Source organism: Cervus canadensis, chromosome 2 (genome assembly GCF_019320065.1).
Source record: "Cervus canadensis isolate Bull #8, Minnesota chromosome 2, ASM1932006v1, whole genome shotgun sequence".
NCBI lineage: Eukaryota > Metazoa > Chordata > Mammalia > Artiodactyla > Cervidae > Cervus > Cervus canadensis.
In genome coordinates, this window is record NC_057387.1 from 63,393,760 (window position 1) to 63,412,973 (window position 19,214).

A 19,214-nucleotide genomic window follows, 5' to 3' on the forward strand; every position below is an offset into this window, starting at 1 on the left:
CATAGTCATTGACCCTGAAAAGCATAAAATCAAGTCCTCACAAATAATTTGGTTTTTACATTTTATGAAAACTTGGATACATTTCCTAGATCAGCTTTCTTCCAAATTATCATAATTATTAATATTCTTCATGCCTTAGGTATGGAGGAGGACCAGCCGTCAACCATCTGTACATTTGTCACACTTGCCAGATTGAAGCGGAGAAAATTGAAAAAAGAAGAAAAACTGAATTGGAAATTTTTATTCGGGTAAAAAAATGATGCTTTTCAAATTAGAAAAATGATCTAAAATAAAAAGAAGTGACCCTTAAAAAAACTCTGTAAGTGAAATGATTGGATGAAAGAGTTGTAATAGATTTTAAGTGTTATGGGCACATAACAGTGAGAGACCCCGGTAAGGTGACTATAGTTGTAGTGAGTTAAGTTCTTCCTTTGTGGATTTTTGTTTTCATGGATTGGTAATAAATTTGGGTTTAAGTATTGGCACTGGCAAGAAATCTTACTGAAATAGTCAGTTATAGATTTCGGTAAGCTAGTGATTTTTTGGAAGGAGTCTATTCAGGTTGCATTCTCTACTTTCACCCCTTTGTAAAGTAAATATTGTTTGGGGGAGCTCTTTATACTTATACCTACTTCCCACAAAGTGAGTATATTACAAGATGTTTCTTGATTACAGGCAATAGAGAGTCTGATCACAGAATCAATAGGAAGAGCTGAGTAACCAGGTTTTATGGAGAGAAAGAGCACACTTCCGTTTGTCTAGGTAGCTTGAAGTAAGTTTCTTCAAAGTGGTGCTGTCAGTAAAACAGCTCCAACTATTTTATTTCCTCGAATTCCTAGTAGAGAATCCTACTAGAGTTTGGGTCACTTGAGAGGCATGTTCATTGTATTCCTGTTGAAATTATATTGGTGGAGGGATAATTCTGTAAGGTAAGATTGAGATTCTTTTAGTTAAAGATGGGGAGAAGTTATTGAGTAGATATTATAGATAAATAGTACATTTCATGGTGTGGACACACACTTCTCTTCACACATACCTGTTTCTTTTGATAGACTTAGAGGTGTTTTTTTGTGTAAATAAAGTGTTTTATTTACACAAAATTTATTTATTTGCCTAAATAAAGACATTTTCAGATACACAGGAGACTATTACAGGTGTGGATTGATTTACTGTGCTTGAGCCTCATTTGCTTCCTAAATATAAAGAGGCAAATTTTAGTTGAATATTAAAAATAAGTCATTCCATGAATACTTAAATAGATGGCTCATGACTGTATCCATTAGGGTTTGATCAATAGAAGCCATTCTAAGTATTTTGAGTAGAAGAGGAATACAAGCAATGTAAGACTTAAATAAAAAAAAAAACTGGTCAGTGAAGATCAAGAAGACCATAGCTGACTTTGAGGAAATCTGGAAGGTGGGTAGGCTACCATACTAGAGAGAGGTGCAGGGACAGTGGCTCAGAGTGGGGTTTCAGAGCCCAGACAAGGTAAAGAAAGCTGTTTGTAGTGGTGTGGGCCTGGTCAAGGGTGTTGGAGCACAGGCAACGTAGGAATGGTTGTCCGTGTTGGCTGGAGATGGATATGTGAGGAGGCACAGCATAGTCGTGGTGGCAGATTTGAGGGACTGATTCCATGTGTAGGATTGATCAGATAATACAGGTGTAATGAGAGCCAGATTTCTTACCGTCAGATAAAGCAGTTACAGGTATTGAAAGAGAAAACTAAAACGGACTCTTTGTTATTGGATTAAAATTATAGATATCGTTGTGAACTCACTGTATAGAAATGTACATATATGTGTGTGTGCTCAGTCATGTCATACTCTTTGGGACCTTCTGGACTGTAGCTCGCCAGGTTGCTCTGTCCAGGGGATTATCCTGGCAAGAATGCTGAAGTGGGTTGCCATTTCCTCCTCCAGGGGATCTTCCCAACCCAGGGAACGAACCTGAGTCTCTTGCATCTCCTGCATTGCCAGGTGGATTCTTTACCACTGAGCCACCTGGGAAACCCATATACATACATATGGAGCTATGAATGTGTGTATGTGCACATGTATATAGAAATAAGTGATGTACCTAAATTAATTTCCTAACTCTTGTCACTGAAAAGGCCTGGATAACTCCAGTAGGATTGAGCATACCCAGCTTTCTTCAGATCTTGGCTTCTCTAGTCAAAGTGACCAGCTCTCCTTGGAGAAATGGCTGCTTTCAGGGCTGAGGCAGGGGAATTGCAAGATGAGCTTGGAATTTCACTCTGTTCCAAAAAGTTAAGAAGTTTTTGAAGAATGATGGGGAAATGTCAGAAGTACACAGAAGCCAGCTTGAAGGGACTTTTCCTTGCCGAATTTGGGACAGTTTGTGCTTCAAAATAAATTATAATAGTATTCAGTTCAGTTCAGTCGCTCAGTTGTGTCCAACTCTTTGCGACCCCATGGACTGCAGCATGCCAGGCCTCCCTGTCCATCACCAATTCCTGGAGTTTACCCAAACTCATGTCCATTGAGTCGGTGATGCCATCCAACCATCTCATCCTCTGTGTCCCCTTCTCCTCCTGCTCTCAATCTTTCCCAGCACTAGGGTCTTTTCAAATGAGTCAGCTCTTCGCATCAGGTGGCCAAAGTATTGCAGTTTCAGCTTCAACATCAGTCCTCCAATGAACACCCAGGACAGATCTCCATCAGGATGGACTGGTTGGATCTCCTTGCAGTCCAAGGGACTCTCAAGAGTCTTCTCCAACACCACAGTTCAAAAGCATCAATTCTTCAGAGCTCAGCTTTCTTTATAGTCCAACTCTCACATCCATACATGACTACTGGAAAAACCATAGCCTTGACTAGATGGACCTTTGTCGGCAAATAATAGTATTATATATATAATAGTATTATAACCCATTAAACAAAATAGGAGATATTGTGTCCATACTGTTATAAATAAATAAGTGAATAAATTTGAAAGACTGATGCAAAATGGAATATTAACATAGTTCCAACTTATTTCTCACAAAATACTTATTACTTTCAAAGAGAAAAGACTGGCACCCAACTCAATGAAGTCATTAAAGTGAGCATCTTTAACGGAACATCATTAATGGAACATATCAAAATCATTTGCCAGGAAAGGATACAATGAGAAGAACACAGCATCACTTGTTTGGTACATGATGCATAACCTGAATCTCAAATGAGGAAAATCAGACAAACCATTTTTTGTCTGATTGGGGGACATTTTATAAGATAACTGGCTTATAATCTTCAAAATTGTCCTGATTGTGAAAGTCAAGACTAAGGAACTGTGTCACCTTAAAGGAAATGTAAAGTTATATGCAGCAGGTGATTCTTGGGATTTTCTGTTTTTGGGGGGAGGCTTTTTTGGTCATGCAGTATGTAGGATCCTAGTTCCTGGACCAGGGATCAAACCTATGCCCCCTGAAATGGAAGTGCAGGGTCTCAACCACTGGACTGCCAGGAATCACCCAATAGGTAATTCTTAACTGGATTCTTTGGCTATAAACAATATTATTGAGTCATTTAGAAAAATGATGGAGTCTGAGGATTAGATGCTAGTATTATATCAGTATTTCTAAGTTTTTATCATTTGTGTCAAATGTTTAAGAAAAAGTCCTTGTGTGTTTAGCGAATTACCCAGAAATGGCTCAGAAAAAATTTCTTTGTATTGTACTGGAGTTTTCCTATAAGTTTGAGACTGTTTCAAAGCTAAAAAAAATTTGATTACCAAAAGCCTCTGGAAATGACCTATATTGCTTGCCACTGGCAGGTGTCTAGAATGGTCAGAAACCCAGAGTTCTATCAGTCAGCATGTCCATTTCTGGATGATGCTCATTCATGTTTAGTTCAGTCACAATCTCCCTTGTATATTCTGTAATCTAAAGAATAAACCATAAGATTAAGCACCAATAATATACTTTGTATGAAATAGAGGACTGAAAGAAAGGAAAAATAAATTGGTAATTTTTCTCAAATTTAGTAAATATTTACAAATATGTACAGGGGGCAAGGAAGAAATATGTCTCTACGGTCAGTAACTACCCATTCCATATTCTCTGTCTTCTCAGCCAGCACTTCAGCTGGTTATTTTCCTGATACAGTAACCTAGACCTTCATTCCTGAAGAATCTAAGCTCTTTGTAGTGTTGCCTGTGTTAAATTTGTCTGGTTGTTTATTAGCTTTTAATCTGTGGATACGGAAATGCTGAATGGTGCTTATAGTGAATTGGATGGTGGTCTCCAAAAAAGGTGTTTCCATGTCACAATCCCTGTGAATTGACTTTATTTATGAAAAGAGTCTTTGCATATATAATTAAGGACCTTGAGACAAGATCACCCTGGATTATTCGCATGGACCCTAAGGCCAATGATAAGTGTCCTTATAAAGAGATGCACAGATAGGAGTTACATGAAGACACAAGACAGATTGGACAGTTGCAAACAGAAGGTTGATGAGGCAAGGAATCGAGTCTTCCCTGAAGTCTCCACAAGAAGTGTGGTCATACCTTTACTTTGGTTTGGACATCTGGCCTCCAGAGGTTTGAGAGAATAAGTTTTAGTCACCAAGTTTGTGGTGATTTGTTCTAGCAGCTCTCTGAAACTAATATAGTGGGTATAACCTGGTTTTCATAGTCCTTCTTGTTTCTGTTGTGTAGTAGACATTTTGCTTTCTTCTTTATAGAGCCCCACCCCCTTTGCCTCTAGATTCAGTGATGTGAGGAACCCACAGTGGCCAGAGGAGTGTCTTGTCTTCCAGTCTAGTAAAATCATTGTTGTGTCCCTTTGGAAACTAATACCTCTAAACTAGTATAGGTCAAAGTTGTATTAATTAGAAGCAAAAAAAGCTTTTGTGTCAGTAGGTTGTGATAGATAAACTCACCTACTTGCTTTACCTGTGTACCTACCTTCATATCCTATTTTCTGATTGTTAAAGAACACTATAGAGTTGTTTCTAGTTTGGGGCATATACTGCCTCATATAGGACAGTACCAGACCCACAGTGTTTTGTCACCTAGGCACAAAAACAGTAGTCAGTAGGCCAGCAACTTTTAGGTGATGGTCGGTGGTAAAGAATCTGCCTGCCAATGCAGGTGACGCAGGTTCGATCCCTGGGTCAAGAAGATCCCCTGAAGAAGGAAATGACAACCCACTCCAGTGTTCTAGCTTGGATAATTCCATGGACAGAGGAGCCTGGTGGGCTACAGTCCATGGGGTCGCAAAAGAGTTGGAAACAACTTAGCTACTAAACAACAATAACATATGGTAAAGTTAATGAATCGTATGGATGTGAGCCCACTTCTTCATTTATTTTGTGTAAAGTTAGTTACATTGTCAGAGGTAATGTGGAATGGGATATCATCTCAGTTAATGAGACAGACAGTAAGACCAGCAATGCTGATACTGGAAAAAACGTACATTAGGAAGGTAGACCCAAATGCAGTTCTAGGTATTTGTAAATCATTTATCATCAAGGGACTTATATCCAGGTTATGTAAAGAATTTATACAACTCAAGAAGACAGATATTCCAGTTTAAAAATAAGCAAAATATTTTAATATACATTACCCTTAATATATGGGTGTTAACTAAGCATATGAAAAAGTACACATTCTCATTAGTCCTTAGTAAAATGCAAATTAAAGCTACAATGAGATACCAATACATACTTTTTAGAATGACTAAAAGAAGAGGTCAGTATCAAGTTCTGACAAAAAATGTAGAAAACTAGAGTTCTCATAAACACTGTTGGTGGACATGTAGCGTCACATGCCAAATGACAACCAGCTTGACAGTTCCTTAGAGGTTAAACAACCACTCAGCACAGGACTCAGCTTGGCATGCTGCATTCCGTGGGGTTACAAAGAGTCGGACACGACTTAGCGACTGAAAAACAGCAGCAGCACGTGCCTCAGCAACCTCATTCTTAGGTGTTTACTCCAGAGAAATGGGGCTTCCCTTGTGGCTCAGCTGGTGAAGAATCCGCCTGCAATGCCGGAGACCTGGGTTTGATCCCTGGGTTGGGAAGATCTCCTGGAGAGGGGAAAGGCCACCCACTCCAGTATTCTGGCCTGGAGAATTCCCTGGACTGTATAGTCCATGGGGTCGCAAAGAGTCGGACAAGACTGAGCAACTTTTCACACAACACCAGAGAAATGATCATTAAAGTCTGCAAAACCCCGTACACAGATGCTCATAGCAGACTTGCTTGTAGTTGTCCAAAACTGGAAATAATTGATACACCCATCTGGTGCCAAATAGATAAATAAGATGTGTTACATCCATACAATGGAATACAACTGAGCATAAAAAAGGTAGAGCTACTGATGCATGCAGTATGATTAATCTTAGAAACATTATGCCAAGTGAAAGAAGATAAGACAAAAAATGACTATGTGATGTCTCATTCCGTTTATGTGAAACTTCTTTTTAAAAAAAGGTAAAGTAGATCAATGGTTTCCTGGAGCTGAGAGGAAGTGATTGATTGCGAATGGGTGCAGGGGAACTTTTTTGGTGTCAGAAATGTTTTGTTTTTTTTTAATATTTATTTAGCTGTGCTGAGTCTCCATTGTGGCATGTGGGATCTAGTTCTCCAACCAGGGTTTGAACTCGGGCGCCCTGCGTTGGGACTGCAGAGTCTTAGCCAGTGGACCACCAGGGAAGTCCCCCAGAAATGTTTTAATGGATTGTGGTAGTGGTTTTAGAACTATAAACTTAACTGAAAACCATTGAACTTTATGTTAATAGTAGGTGGATTATTCTTTAATAAAACTTTTTTATTTTTTAAAATGCAGGTCTGTAATTATTCCATAACTCTAGGGTTTTTTTGTCTTAAAACTCAGTAGATGGATTGATTGAATGTTTATCAGGTGTTAACATGTCCTATTAAGATAACTTAGCATCAACTTACATCACATTCTTTGTGTATGAGGAGTTGACCTCATCAGATAATGAAGTAGAATGGTTGTATTCTGCTACAAACACGTTCTAGACTTTAAGTGACTGATTTTTTTTTCCCTCTATAGCTCAACAGAGCATTCCAAGAGGAGGACTCTCCAGCTACTTTTTATTGCATTAGTATGCAATGGTTTAGAGAATGGGAAAGTTTTGTGAAGGGTAAAGATGGAGGTAAGTGTTTAACAGAAAGACAAAATTCTTTGCAAATTTTTTGTTTACTTGACAAATGTTTTTTGAATATATGTATTTGGAATTAAACTACTGAACAAGAGATTGGGGATCATATAGTCTAGTTTATATTTTGGTTATTTTTAACTTTTTAAAAACTTTCACAAAGTATAGCATATTCATGGAAAGTATAAGGGAACTAAATAAAAATTAGCCTACAATCTTAACATTAAAAAAAATTTTTTAATCCTTCCAACAATAATATTGGTTAAATTATGGTGCATCCGTTACAATGGGATACTATATGAACTTTAAAAATTATTTGTATAACAGTGTTTAATAATTAAAAAATAAGATGTTCTTGACATACAAAAAAGGTTATAATATAGTATGCATACTTGGAACTAGGCAAACATAGTTGGAAAAGGCAAACATGTACAAAGGCAAAAAGACCAGAAAGATGCAAAAACAGTTTGCCTGTCTTTCTGTAGTGGGATCACAGTATTTTTTTCTTTCTTGTGCCTTTTCTGTCTTTTAAAGGTTTTTGATAATGGAGGTACACTATACTTTTGTATTCAAGGGGAAAACAAAGTTTTTTTCCCTTAAAAAAGGATTCATTTTGAGAATTCCCTGACAGCCAGTGGTTAGGATACTGTGTTTTCACTACCAGGGGTCCAGGTCCAATCCCTGGTCAGGGAACTAAGATCCTGCAAACCTTGAGGCACAGCCAAAAAAATATATATATATATACACATATACATTTTAACATTTACATTTAACATTACATTTAACATTTAACATAACATTTAACATTTCATTGTATAATATTTTTAGTTTAATGACAGTCTGGAACTGAGAGTTGCATTCTTTTTAAATTACAAAGGAGTTGTTCTTTTGTAAAGTATTAAAAGTGCATTTTAATCTGTAATCCCCAAATGGATAGTTAAGACATTATTTTTATTACGTTTTGGATGGTAGTGAGAAAACTTCACTTGTCTGCCTTCCTGGTTCTGTTTTAGGGAACTAAGACCCAAAAAGAAAGAAACTCAGAATAAGACAGTTAAGAACTGACTAGAATAATCTGACTAAAAATAATCTAATTAAACAGTTATATCCTTCATTAATTCAGGTACAGAAATATGTAGTTGTTTGGTACACTTATACATTTTGATTATTTGTTTTGCCTTTTAACTTAGATCCTCCAGGTCCTATTGATAACACTAAAATTGCAGTCACCAAATGTGGCAATGTGATACTCAAGCAGGGTAAGTTTGACTAATACTGTTAAGCCTTTACTTGTTAGTGATTTGTTACACTCTGTAGCTCAGGAAACTCTTAATACTCAATGCTCTGTGGTGACCTAAATTGGACGGAAATCCAAAACAGAGGGGCTATATGTGTACATATAGCTGATTCACTTTGCCATACAGTAGAAACTAATACAACATTGTAAAGTAACTGTACACCAAAAAAATTAATTAAAAAAAAAGAATATGTGGGAAAAAGAATCTCTAACTTTTTAAGGCAGACCATAAATTTGCAACCTATAACCATATAGGCTGGTAGCCTGAAAATTCATGTTCTGAAACTTCTCAATTATTCCTAGAGTATACATACTGGGGGTACATTATGAAAGCTTTTTGCAATACGAATATGAAAGCTTGTAAATACTGTTTTTTTCTCTATGTACTTGGTTTTCAGGAGCAGATTCTGGTCAGATTTCTGAAGAAACGTGGAATTTTCTACAGTCCATATACGGTGGAGGGCCCGAAGTCATCTTGCGACCTCCAGTGGTTCATGCTGATCCTGATGCAGTACAAGCAGAAGAAAAGATTGAAGTAGAAACTCGGTCTTTGTAATTCTGAGGATATGTAGAGGTCTGATGAGAAATCATTTTCACTTCTCCTAGCATATTCCCATGCAAAACATTCCTAAAAGCATGTTTATTTTCTTGATTTTTAATGTTTTAGCTTTTATTCCTTCTTACTGGGCATTATGGAAGAATGTGTTAAAAAGATGTGTAATATTCTACAGGTTGGCATATTTAATGCTAGATAACTTATAAAGTCTTTCGGTGTAATATTTTTGAAAGAGAAGGGATAATTGTGATCATTTGGTAATCAGGTTGTCTTTGATCTTCATACTACATGTAAATTCATAGTCCTTTGTAGCTTTGTAAATACTTTTGCTTTGAAAACTTTTTCATTACCCTAAACCACCATAACTCTGACCAATCTTTTCAGTTCTCTAAAAACCTAATTTAATTGTATAGTTTTGACATGGCTTCATATTATAAAGAGCCTATTTTAAATTGAGAGTCACAGTCAGAAAGATGTTATTTCCTAAAGCTCAGGAAACTGTTAGAGTGTCACTTCTTTTGCACTGCAACATATGAATTAGTATATTAATATTTACAAATTGTCTTTTTGAATGTATCAATGATGTATTTAGTCTGAGTGGAATTTGTGTCGGCAAATATTAATAATTTATTGCCTCATACTGTAAAATGTTAAATTTCAGTTCCTATAACCCTGAATAGTATTCATTAATAACAGTAAAATAAACCTAAGGGTTAGTTTTAGGGCACTTTTATTTTGAGAGCATGATGTGTAGAATGTGTTGATAAAGCTGAAGCCTCTGCGAAATGATTTTTTAAATGAAATGCATAAAGTCTTTTTGAATAACATAGTATGCACTGCTATTTGCTTGATTATGTGATGTCAAAAGTTTAATTATATTCCAAGTACAAAAACAAATGGGATTACTTTGAGGATGTTGAATAGCATTCACAATGGCTTTGTTTTGGTCTGGGGCAGCTGCCACCAGCTAAAACAGTGTTATTAAAATCAGTTCAATAAAAATGATTTAAAAATGTATAAACTTGGATGTTGTATTTATTTAACAGATATGAAGGGTGAAGGATATAAAGTCTGTTGATACTAACGTCTTGTTATTTCTTAATCAGCAATATGCAAATTAAGTCATTTGGTATAGTAGTTAAAGTTTTGGTATTTAATGATATTAAATAATCAGCCATTAGAATCTATTTGATTATTTTAAAATATAGATAGCTTTTAGCTTTCATCTTTCTCATGATTATCCTGTGATCATCTTCAAGGATTGAATGATATTACTGATCTGTCTTGAATCACCAGAGATTAGTATAATGCCTGGCATTTCAGTTCAGTTCAGTTCAGTCGCTCAGTCGTGTCCCACTCTTTGCGACCCCATGAATTGCAGCACGCCAGGCCTCCCTGTCCATCACCAACTCCCGGAGTTGACTCAAACTCATGCCCATCTAGTCGGTGATGCCATCCAGTCATCTCATCCTCTGTCGTCCCCTCCTCCTCCCTCCCCCAATCCCTCCCAGCATCAGGGTCTTTTCCAATGAGTCAACTCTTCGCATGAGGTGGCCAAAGTATTGGAGTTTCAGCTTCAGCATCAGTCCTTCCAATGAACACCCAGGACTGATCTCCTTTAGGATGGACTGGTTGGATCTCCCTGCAGTCCAAGGGACTCTCAAGAGTCTTCTCCAACACCACACAGTTCAAAAGCAGCAATTTTTCAGCGCTCAGCTTTCTTCACAGTCCAACTCTCACATCCATACATGACCACTGGAAAAACCATAGCCTTGACTAGACGGACCTTTAGGAGATAATCAAAAAAGGTTTAGTGCTTTCCATTTATGATGTTTCAGACACTCTACTAAAGTGTATTACTTACCCTTAATCCTGGTTAAAACCCTATGACTTAGGTCAGGTGGCTTGCCCAAAGTCATATGTATAGCAGAGAAGTAGCAGATATGGGACTACAACTAAAGTCATTGTAACCTTATACCACTGTTTTCATTCACCATGGTGTATTTTCACCCACTGAATTATTTTAAAACAGATTATAGTGTTAGCATTAGATTCATTAATAGCATCAGTCATTGGGATATATAATATTGATAAGAATACTGGTCTTGGATTTCCTGGTTGTCCAGTGCTTAAGATTCCACACTTCTCTGCAGGGGACATGAATTGGATCCTTGGTTGGGGGAGTTCCACCTGCCACATGGGATGGCCAAAAAAAGAGTACTGGTCTTTAAGAACTTTTTAGTTTTTTTTACATTATAATCATCTGAATGCATAACAAAATAGTACATAAAGGGTTAACCCCATAGACTCTGCTAAAAAGTTGTCATATGTGTTAATAGATACCAAATTTAAAAATTCGGTTTCTCTGAGGATGATTTTCTTGGAACTACTTAAGCTGAAAAGTAGGAAAATTGCAGTTAAGAGATACTGAGGGCCTACAATATTTTAAGACTACTACATTGATTTATAACATGAAGGTGATTAGTTTTTGAACCCTGGAGTCAGTTTGCCTATATTCATATCCTCTTAATAGTAGATACGTCATCTTTCTACTGTGAATTGGTTTGGAACGGCACTTAAAGTTCCCAGATCTCCTGTTTTTTTCATCTCAAACAAGAATGTTTCAGGCTGAGTTTTCCAGGAAGCAGACACTGAGATGGAGCAAGAAGTGCAAATGCTTTCTTGAGGAGTAACATCAGTGAAAGAAAATAGGAAGCAGGATTGAGCAGGAGTTAGCAGACCATAATGCAGACCTGACAGTCTCTGCAGCACAGTGAAAGCCCAACTAAGGTTGTCCATTAGAGAAGTCTCACACTGGGCAGAAATGGCTTGGCTCTTTTACTGTTACTAGGGGCTACCTGGAAAAGAGAATGACCTCCAGTTGACCCTGGAGGGACCAACAGCAAGATGCTGTCAGCCAAGCATTCTCTCATCTGGTAATGAGTGCTTTCTTGAAGGGTGGTCTGAACATCTGTGTGTCTGCCATACTTGTTAATAGGATTATGATAGTTAGGGGTATTGTTATATAAACTTAACTTGGCACTTAATATAATCCCTTACTCTCTTTCTCCTTTTCAAAATGTGTAACTTTTAAGGACACATCTATGTAAGAAGGCTGCCAAAAATATTTAATCTGAATCTGATCATGAGGGAGGAAATCAAGATAATTGTTTTAAAAAGGCATATTATACAAAATAATTTTCCTCGATGCTTCAAAGAATTAGTTATGAAAGACAAAAAAAGCCTGAAGATCAAGAAACCATTACAAAAAATGTAATGTGTGGTCCTTGATTGGATCCTGGATTGGACAAAATTTATAAGGAGTGATATGAGGACAGTTGGGGAAAATTGGATTGGCCAGGGAGTATACATTAGATAATATTTCAGTATTAAATTTCTCTAGTGTGATAACTCCTATAGTAGTATGAAGGAATGAACTTGGTAGGAAATACATGGTGAAGTTTTTAGGATTGAAATAATGCTATATGAAATAAACAGAGAGAGAAAGCAGGAAGAGAGATCACAAATAGGTGGCAAGTGTTAATTGCTGAATCAGATCAAAACCACATTGACATATCACGTCACACCTGTCACAATGGCTATCAGAACACAAATAACTGATGTTGGCTAGGATGTGAAGAAAAGGGAACTCTTGTACGTTTTGTGGGAATGTAAACTGGGATAGTCACTGTGGAAAACAGTATGGAGGTTTCTCAGAAAAGTGAAAATATAGCTGCTGTTTATTATTTTTCAGTCACTAAGTCGTGTCTGACTCTGCAACTCCATGGCCTACATACAGCACACCAGGCTTCCCTGTCCTTCACTGTCTCCTGCAGTTTGCTCAAATTCACGTCCATGAGAGCTACAGTATGACCCAGCAATTCCATTCCTGGATATATATCCAGAAAATACAAAAACATACTCAAAAAAATACATGCACCCTAATGTTCATAAGAGCATTATTTATAATTGCCAAGACATGGAACCAACCTCAGTGTACATCCATAGATAAACAGATAAGTAATATTCTACACAATGGAATACTTGCTGGCCCATGCAAAGAATGAAATGTTGCCAATTGCAGCAACATTGGTGGACTTAGAGAGTATTAGGCTAAAGTGAAATAAGAGAAAGGCAAATACTGTATGGTATCACTTTGTGTGGCTTCTAAAAACACAACTAATGAATATAACAAAAGAGAGGCAGACTCACCGATACAGAGAACAAACTAGAGGTTACCAGTGGGTAGAGGGAAGAGGGGTGGGGTGGTACAGGGTAAGGGATTAAGAGAAGCAGACTACTAAATATAAAATCAGCTACAAGAATATACTGCACAGCACAGGGATTATAGTCAGTATATTACCATAACTACAAATGGAGTACAACATTTAAAAATTGTGAATCACTATATTGTATACCTGTAACATGTAGTAGTATACATCAACTATGCTTTGATTTTTTAAAAATTATTTATTTTACTTTACAACATTGTATTGGTTTTGCCATACATTGACTTGAATCCGCCATGGGTGTACGTGTGTTCCCCATCCTGAACCCCCCTCCCTCCTCCCTCCCCATCCCATCCCTCTGGGTCATCCCAGTGCACCAGTCCCAAGCACCCTGTATCATGCATTGAACCTGGACTGTCAATTCGTTTCACATATGATAATTTACATGTTTCAATGCCATTCTCCCATATCATTCTGCCCTCGCCCTCTCCCACGGAGTCTAAAAGACTGTTCAATACATCTCTGTCTCTTTTGCTGTCTCGCATACAGGGTTATCGTTACCATCTTTCTAAATTCCGTATATATGTGTTAGTATACTGTATTGGTATTTTTCTTTCTGGCTTACTTCACTCTATAATAGGCTCCAGTTTCATCCACCTCATTAGAACTGATTCAAATGTATTCTTTTTAATGGCTGAGTAATATTCCATTGTGTATATGTACCACAGCTTTCTTATCCATTCATCTGCTGACAGACATCTAGGTTGCTTCCATGTCCTGGCTATTGTAAACAGTGCTGCGATGAACATTGGGGAACACGTGTCTCTTTCAATTCTGGTTTCCTCAGTGTGTATGCCCAGCAGTGGGATTGCTGGGTCATATGGCAGTTCTATTTCCAGTTTTTTAAGGAATCTCTACACTGTTCTCCATAGTGGCTATACTAGTTTGCATTCCCACCAACAGTGTAAGAAGGTTCCCTTTTCTTATACCTTGATTTTTAAAAAAAGTAAAAAAAATAGTGAATATACAGTTTCTGTGTTACAGGGGTTCTACCTTATTCTTGGAATTTCTCTGGGTTTGAAATTCTTCAAAATAAAAAGGGAATTCCCTGGCAGTCCAGTGGTTAGGATCCTATGCTTTCGCTGCTCGGGGCTCGGATCCATCACCAGTCAGGGAACCAAGACCCACATGCTGCTCAGTTCAGTTCAGTTCAGTTCAGTCGCTCGTCATGTCCGACTCTTTGCGACCCCATGGATCGCAGCACGCCAGGCCTCCCTGTCCATCACCAACTCCTGAAGCTTACCCAAACTTATGTCCATTGAGTCGGTGATGCCATCCAACTATCTCATCCTCTATCGTCCCCTTCTCCTCCTACCTTTGATCTTTCCCAGCATCAGGGTCTTTTCCAATGAGTCAGCTCTTCGAATCAGGTGGCCAAAATATTGGAGTTTCAGCTTCAACATCAGTCCTTCCAATGAACACCCAGGACTGATCTCCTTTAGGATGGTCTGGTTAGATCTCCTTGCAGTCCAAGGGACTCTGAAGAGTCTTCTCCAACACCACAGTTCAAAAACATCAATTTTGGCACTCAGCTTTTTTTACAGTCCAATTCTCACATCCACACATGACTACTGGAAAAACCATAGCCTTGACTAGACGGACCTTTGTGGGCAAAGTAATGTCTCTGCTTTTTAATATGCTGTCTAGGTTGGTCATAACTTTCCTTCCAAGAAGCAAGCATCATTTAATTTCATGGCTGCAGTCACCATCTGCAGTGATTTTGGAGCCCAAGAAAATAAAGTCTGTTACTCTTTCCACTGTTTCCCCATCTATTTGCCATGAAGTGATGGGTCCATATGCCATGATCTTAGTTTTCTGAATGTTGAGCTTTAAGTCAACTTTTTCATTCTTCTCTTTCACTTTCATCAAGAGATTCTTTAGTTCTTCTTCGCTTTCTGCCATAAGAGTGGTGTCATCTGCATATCTGAGGTTATTGATATTTCTCCCAGCAATCTTGATTCCAGCTTGTGCTTCATCCAACTTAGCAGTTCTCATGATGTACTATGCATATAAGTTATATAAACAGGGTGACAATATACAGCCTTGACGTATTTCTTTTCCTATTTGGAACCAGTCTGCTCAGGCAAAAAAAGAAAAAGTCTGGGGTCAAAAAGCAGTTGTTATAAATCTTATGCCCAACTTTAAAAAGTTTAATCTCCCTTGATCCTGACAATGACGCCATTGCTTAGAAAGGTTATGATTTTGTATTGTAAGATTGTGGATTTGGGTTAATTACACAGCATATGTTCCAACACACAGATATCTTGAACTATACTAAATTACTTCCAGTTAGTTTAAGACATAGAATTTCAGAACCATTTAGAATCACTGAACTTAAAAGTGAGGATGGGAAGACTAACATCTATAATCATAAAATATTTGTTTTTGCATCAATTTAGCTCTCAGAGCTTAATGACATCTTTAGTGATCCTTTGTCAGTTCCTCAGGGTAACATACTATACCACACCGGCTCTTTCAAACCTTGCCTTTCCTTGGCTGCAGTAAATAATCTTACCCCTCTTTTGTTAATATTGAGGAGGCATAAGCTCCTTTGTCTTCCTTCTGTTTCCACCTCTTAATGTTTGCCATCTTCTCACTTTCTGCATTAAAGAAAGGAGAAGCCCTCCTATTTCCCTCTCTGACTTCCTCTCTTTTCCCATGAATTTATTTATTCGTTCATGGTATTTCTCATGCCCTTTCACTTCCCTCAGTAATTTTTTTTTATTTGGCCTCGCTTGAAGCATGTGGGATCTTAGTTCCCTGAGCAGGGATCAAACACTTGCCCCCTGCAATAGAATGGTGGAGCCTTAACCACTGGACTGCCAGGGAAGACCCTTTATTTTAAATTAAAAAACTTTTTTTTTAATTGAAGTATAGTTGAGGTACAATATTATGTAAGTTACAGACATAAAAATACAATTCATTATATTGTGACTCATTATATTTAAAAAAAATTTCTTGTTTAAAGCTTATATTTCTGGAGAAGGAAATGGCAACCCACTCCAGTATTCTTGCCTGGAAAATCCCATGGACGGAGGAGCCTGGCAGGCTATATAGTCCATGGGGTCTCAAAAGAGTTGGACACGACTTAGCCACTAAACAACAATCATCCATCCATAGTCCATCCATAGTTAGAGGTAATTTGTGTTACTCTTTTGGAGTGATGCTAAATAATCTGTTTGTTAACATGTGAATTCAAAGCACTAACTGATTTGCCCTTGGAGCATCTGAAGCTTCCAGTCTGAGGAATTCTCAGGTTTCTTTAGGAAGAGGCATGATATATGAACCTGGAATGACAACAGCCAAGTCAAGAAGTCCCCCAAGAGCCAAGGTCAGAGGGGTCAGAACCACAAGAGGGTGATCCTTGAGCAGATGCCCAGGATGGAGACAGAGCCAAAGGGTGGACAGTACCCCTCCCCCAGCTGTGGCCACTGCAGGAAGGCTCCTGAGAGTCACAGGTCCACTAGCCTCCTCCCCTTCCAAATGACTGCTCTTTAACTGCTTTCTGTGAGAACAGTCTTAAACGGAGTCTCTGTTTCATAAATGATGGAACTCTGTAAAAAAATAAAATAAAAAAATAAAGCTTATATTTCACTTGAGCTTCCTTTGTAGCTCAGTCGGTAAAGAATCTGCCTGCAATGCTGGAGACGTGGGTTCGATTCCTGGGTCTGGAAGATCCCCTGGAGAAGGAAATGGCAACTCACTCCAGTATTCTTGCCTGGAAAATCCCATGGACAGAGGAGCCTAGTGGGCATGGGGTCTCAAGGATTGGACACGACTTAGCAACTAAACCACCACATATTTCACCTATAGTTATTACAAAATACTGGTTATATTCACTGTATTGTACAATATATCCTTGTAGCTTACTTTGTTTTGTTTTTCAAAATTTATTTATTTTTGGCTGTGCTGAGTCTGTTGCTGCACAAGCTTTTGTCTAGTTGCAGTAACTGGGGACTACTCTTTAGTTGTGATGCATGGGCTTCTCATTGCAGCAGCTTGTCTTGTTGCCAAGCATGAACTCTAGGCCTGACGGCTTCATTAGTGGTCCCCCTTTGGCATGTGGGATCCTCCCGAACCAAGAATCAAACCCATGTCCCCTGCATTGGCAGGTGGACCTCAACCACTGGACCACCAGGGGAGGCCTATAGATTATTTTATAGTTAATAATTTGCACCTCTTAATCCCTAACCCCTCATTGCTCCCCCCCACTTCCCTCTACTCACTGGTAATCATTAATTTGTTCTCTGTATTTGTGAATCTATCTGTCTTTTGTTATATTCATTAGTTTGCTTTTTTTTTTTAGATTCCACATATAAGTGATATCATATAATATTCAGCTTTCTCTAACATTTCACTTATAGCCTCCAAGCCCATCCATGTTGCTGAAAATGGCAACATTTCATTCTTTGTTATGATTGAAATGATATTCCATTGTAACACACCTCAGTACATGTTAACATTAAGTATTGGGACTTCCCTGGTGGCTCAGTGATTAGAACTCTGGGCTTTCACTGCAGGGGGCGTGAGTTTGATCCCTGTCGGAGAACTAAGATCTTGCATGCCCATGTCATGGCCAAAAAAAAAATTATCCACATCATAGACTTTCTCAAACTGTCCCTTTTCATTTCTAAATTTCCCCTGCCTTCACACTTGCTAAATTTTCCTTTTTAGGAGGCAGATGAAAGAAATGAGCATTTCCTAGACCTGTGTGCCACACTGGCCACATGTCTTTCTTCACTTCTCTTTTTTTAATTGTAATTTTTTTATTGAAGTGTAGTTGATTTACAGCGTTGTGTTAGTTTCAGGCGTACAGAAAAGTGATCCAGTTATACACACACATATATCTATTTTTTTAGGCTCTTTTCCCTTATAGATTGTTGCAAAATATTGAGTATAGTTCTGTGTGCTATACAGTAGGTCCTTGTTGGTTATCTATTTTAAATACAGCAGTGTGTATATGTCAGTCCCAAACTCCAAATCCATCCCTCCCTCCTCACTTCCCCCCTGGTAATCATAGGTTCATTCTCCGTGTCTCTGTCTGTTTTGTAAGTTCATTTGTATCATTTTTTTTTAAAAAAAGATTCTGCATATAAATGATATATGATATTGGTCTCTGTCTAACTTACTTCACTTAGGATGATCTCCAGGTTCATCCATACTGCTGTGAATGGCATTATTTCACCCTTTTTAATGGCTGGGTAATATTTCACTGGCCTTCACCAGTGATCCACCTGCCGATGCAGGAGATGTGGGTTCAGTCCCTGGGTCTGGAAGATCCCCTGGAGAAGGACATGGAAACCAAACCCACTCCAGTATTCTTGTCTGGGAAATTCCCATTGATAGAGGAGCCTGGTGGGTATAGTCCACAGGGTTGCAAAAGAGTCAGACATGACTTAGTGAGTAAACAACAATATTTCGTTGTATATATGTACCACTTCTTTTTCATCCATTTTCCTATTGATGAACATTTATGTTGCTTCTATGTCTTAGCTATTGTAAATTCTACTGAAATGAACATTGGGGGAGGTTCATGGATTCTTTCAAACCACATTTTTCTCCACATATATGCCCAGGTGTGGGATTGCTGGGTCATATGGTAGCTCTATTTTTAGTTTTTGAAGAACTTCCATAGTTCTTCATAGTGGTTGTACCAATTTATATTCCTACCAACAGTGTAGGAGGGCTCCCTTTTCTCCACATCCTCTCCAACATTTATTGTTGTAGACTTTTTGTTGATAGCCATTCTGACCGGTATGAGGTGATATCTCATAGTTTTGATTTGCATTCTCTAATAATTAGCAATGTTGAGCATCTTCTTTTGTGCCTATTGGCCAACTGTATGTCATCTTTGGAAAAATGTCTACTTAAGTCTTCTGCCCATTTTTTGATTGGGTTGTTTGCTTTCTTGATATTGAGCCACATGAGCTATTTGTAAAT

General features: G+C 38.1%; 1 protein-coding gene across 6 annotated transcripts in view; it reads left to right on the plus strand.

Moving 5' to 3' along the window:
- The window catches only part of USP33 (ubiquitin specific peptidase 33), a 60,380-nt gene extending 50,378 nt beyond the window's left edge, over window positions 1–10,002 (plus strand). For all 6 annotated transcript variants that reach the window (XM_043460922.1, XM_043460921.1, XM_043460920.1 and 3 more), the window contains 4 exons: window positions 140–248; window positions 7,027–7,129; window positions 8,323–8,391; window positions 8,828–10,002. In XM_043460922.1, the coding sequence (XP_043316857.1) occupies window positions 140–248; window positions 7,027–7,129; window positions 8,323–8,391; window positions 8,828–8,985 (439 nt within the window). In that variant the 3' untranslated portion in view covers window positions 8,986–10,002. The remainder of the gene's footprint in view (window positions 1–139; window positions 249–7,026; window positions 7,130–8,322; window positions 8,392–8,827) is intronic.
- Window positions 10,003–19,214: the final 9,212 nt, after the last annotated feature.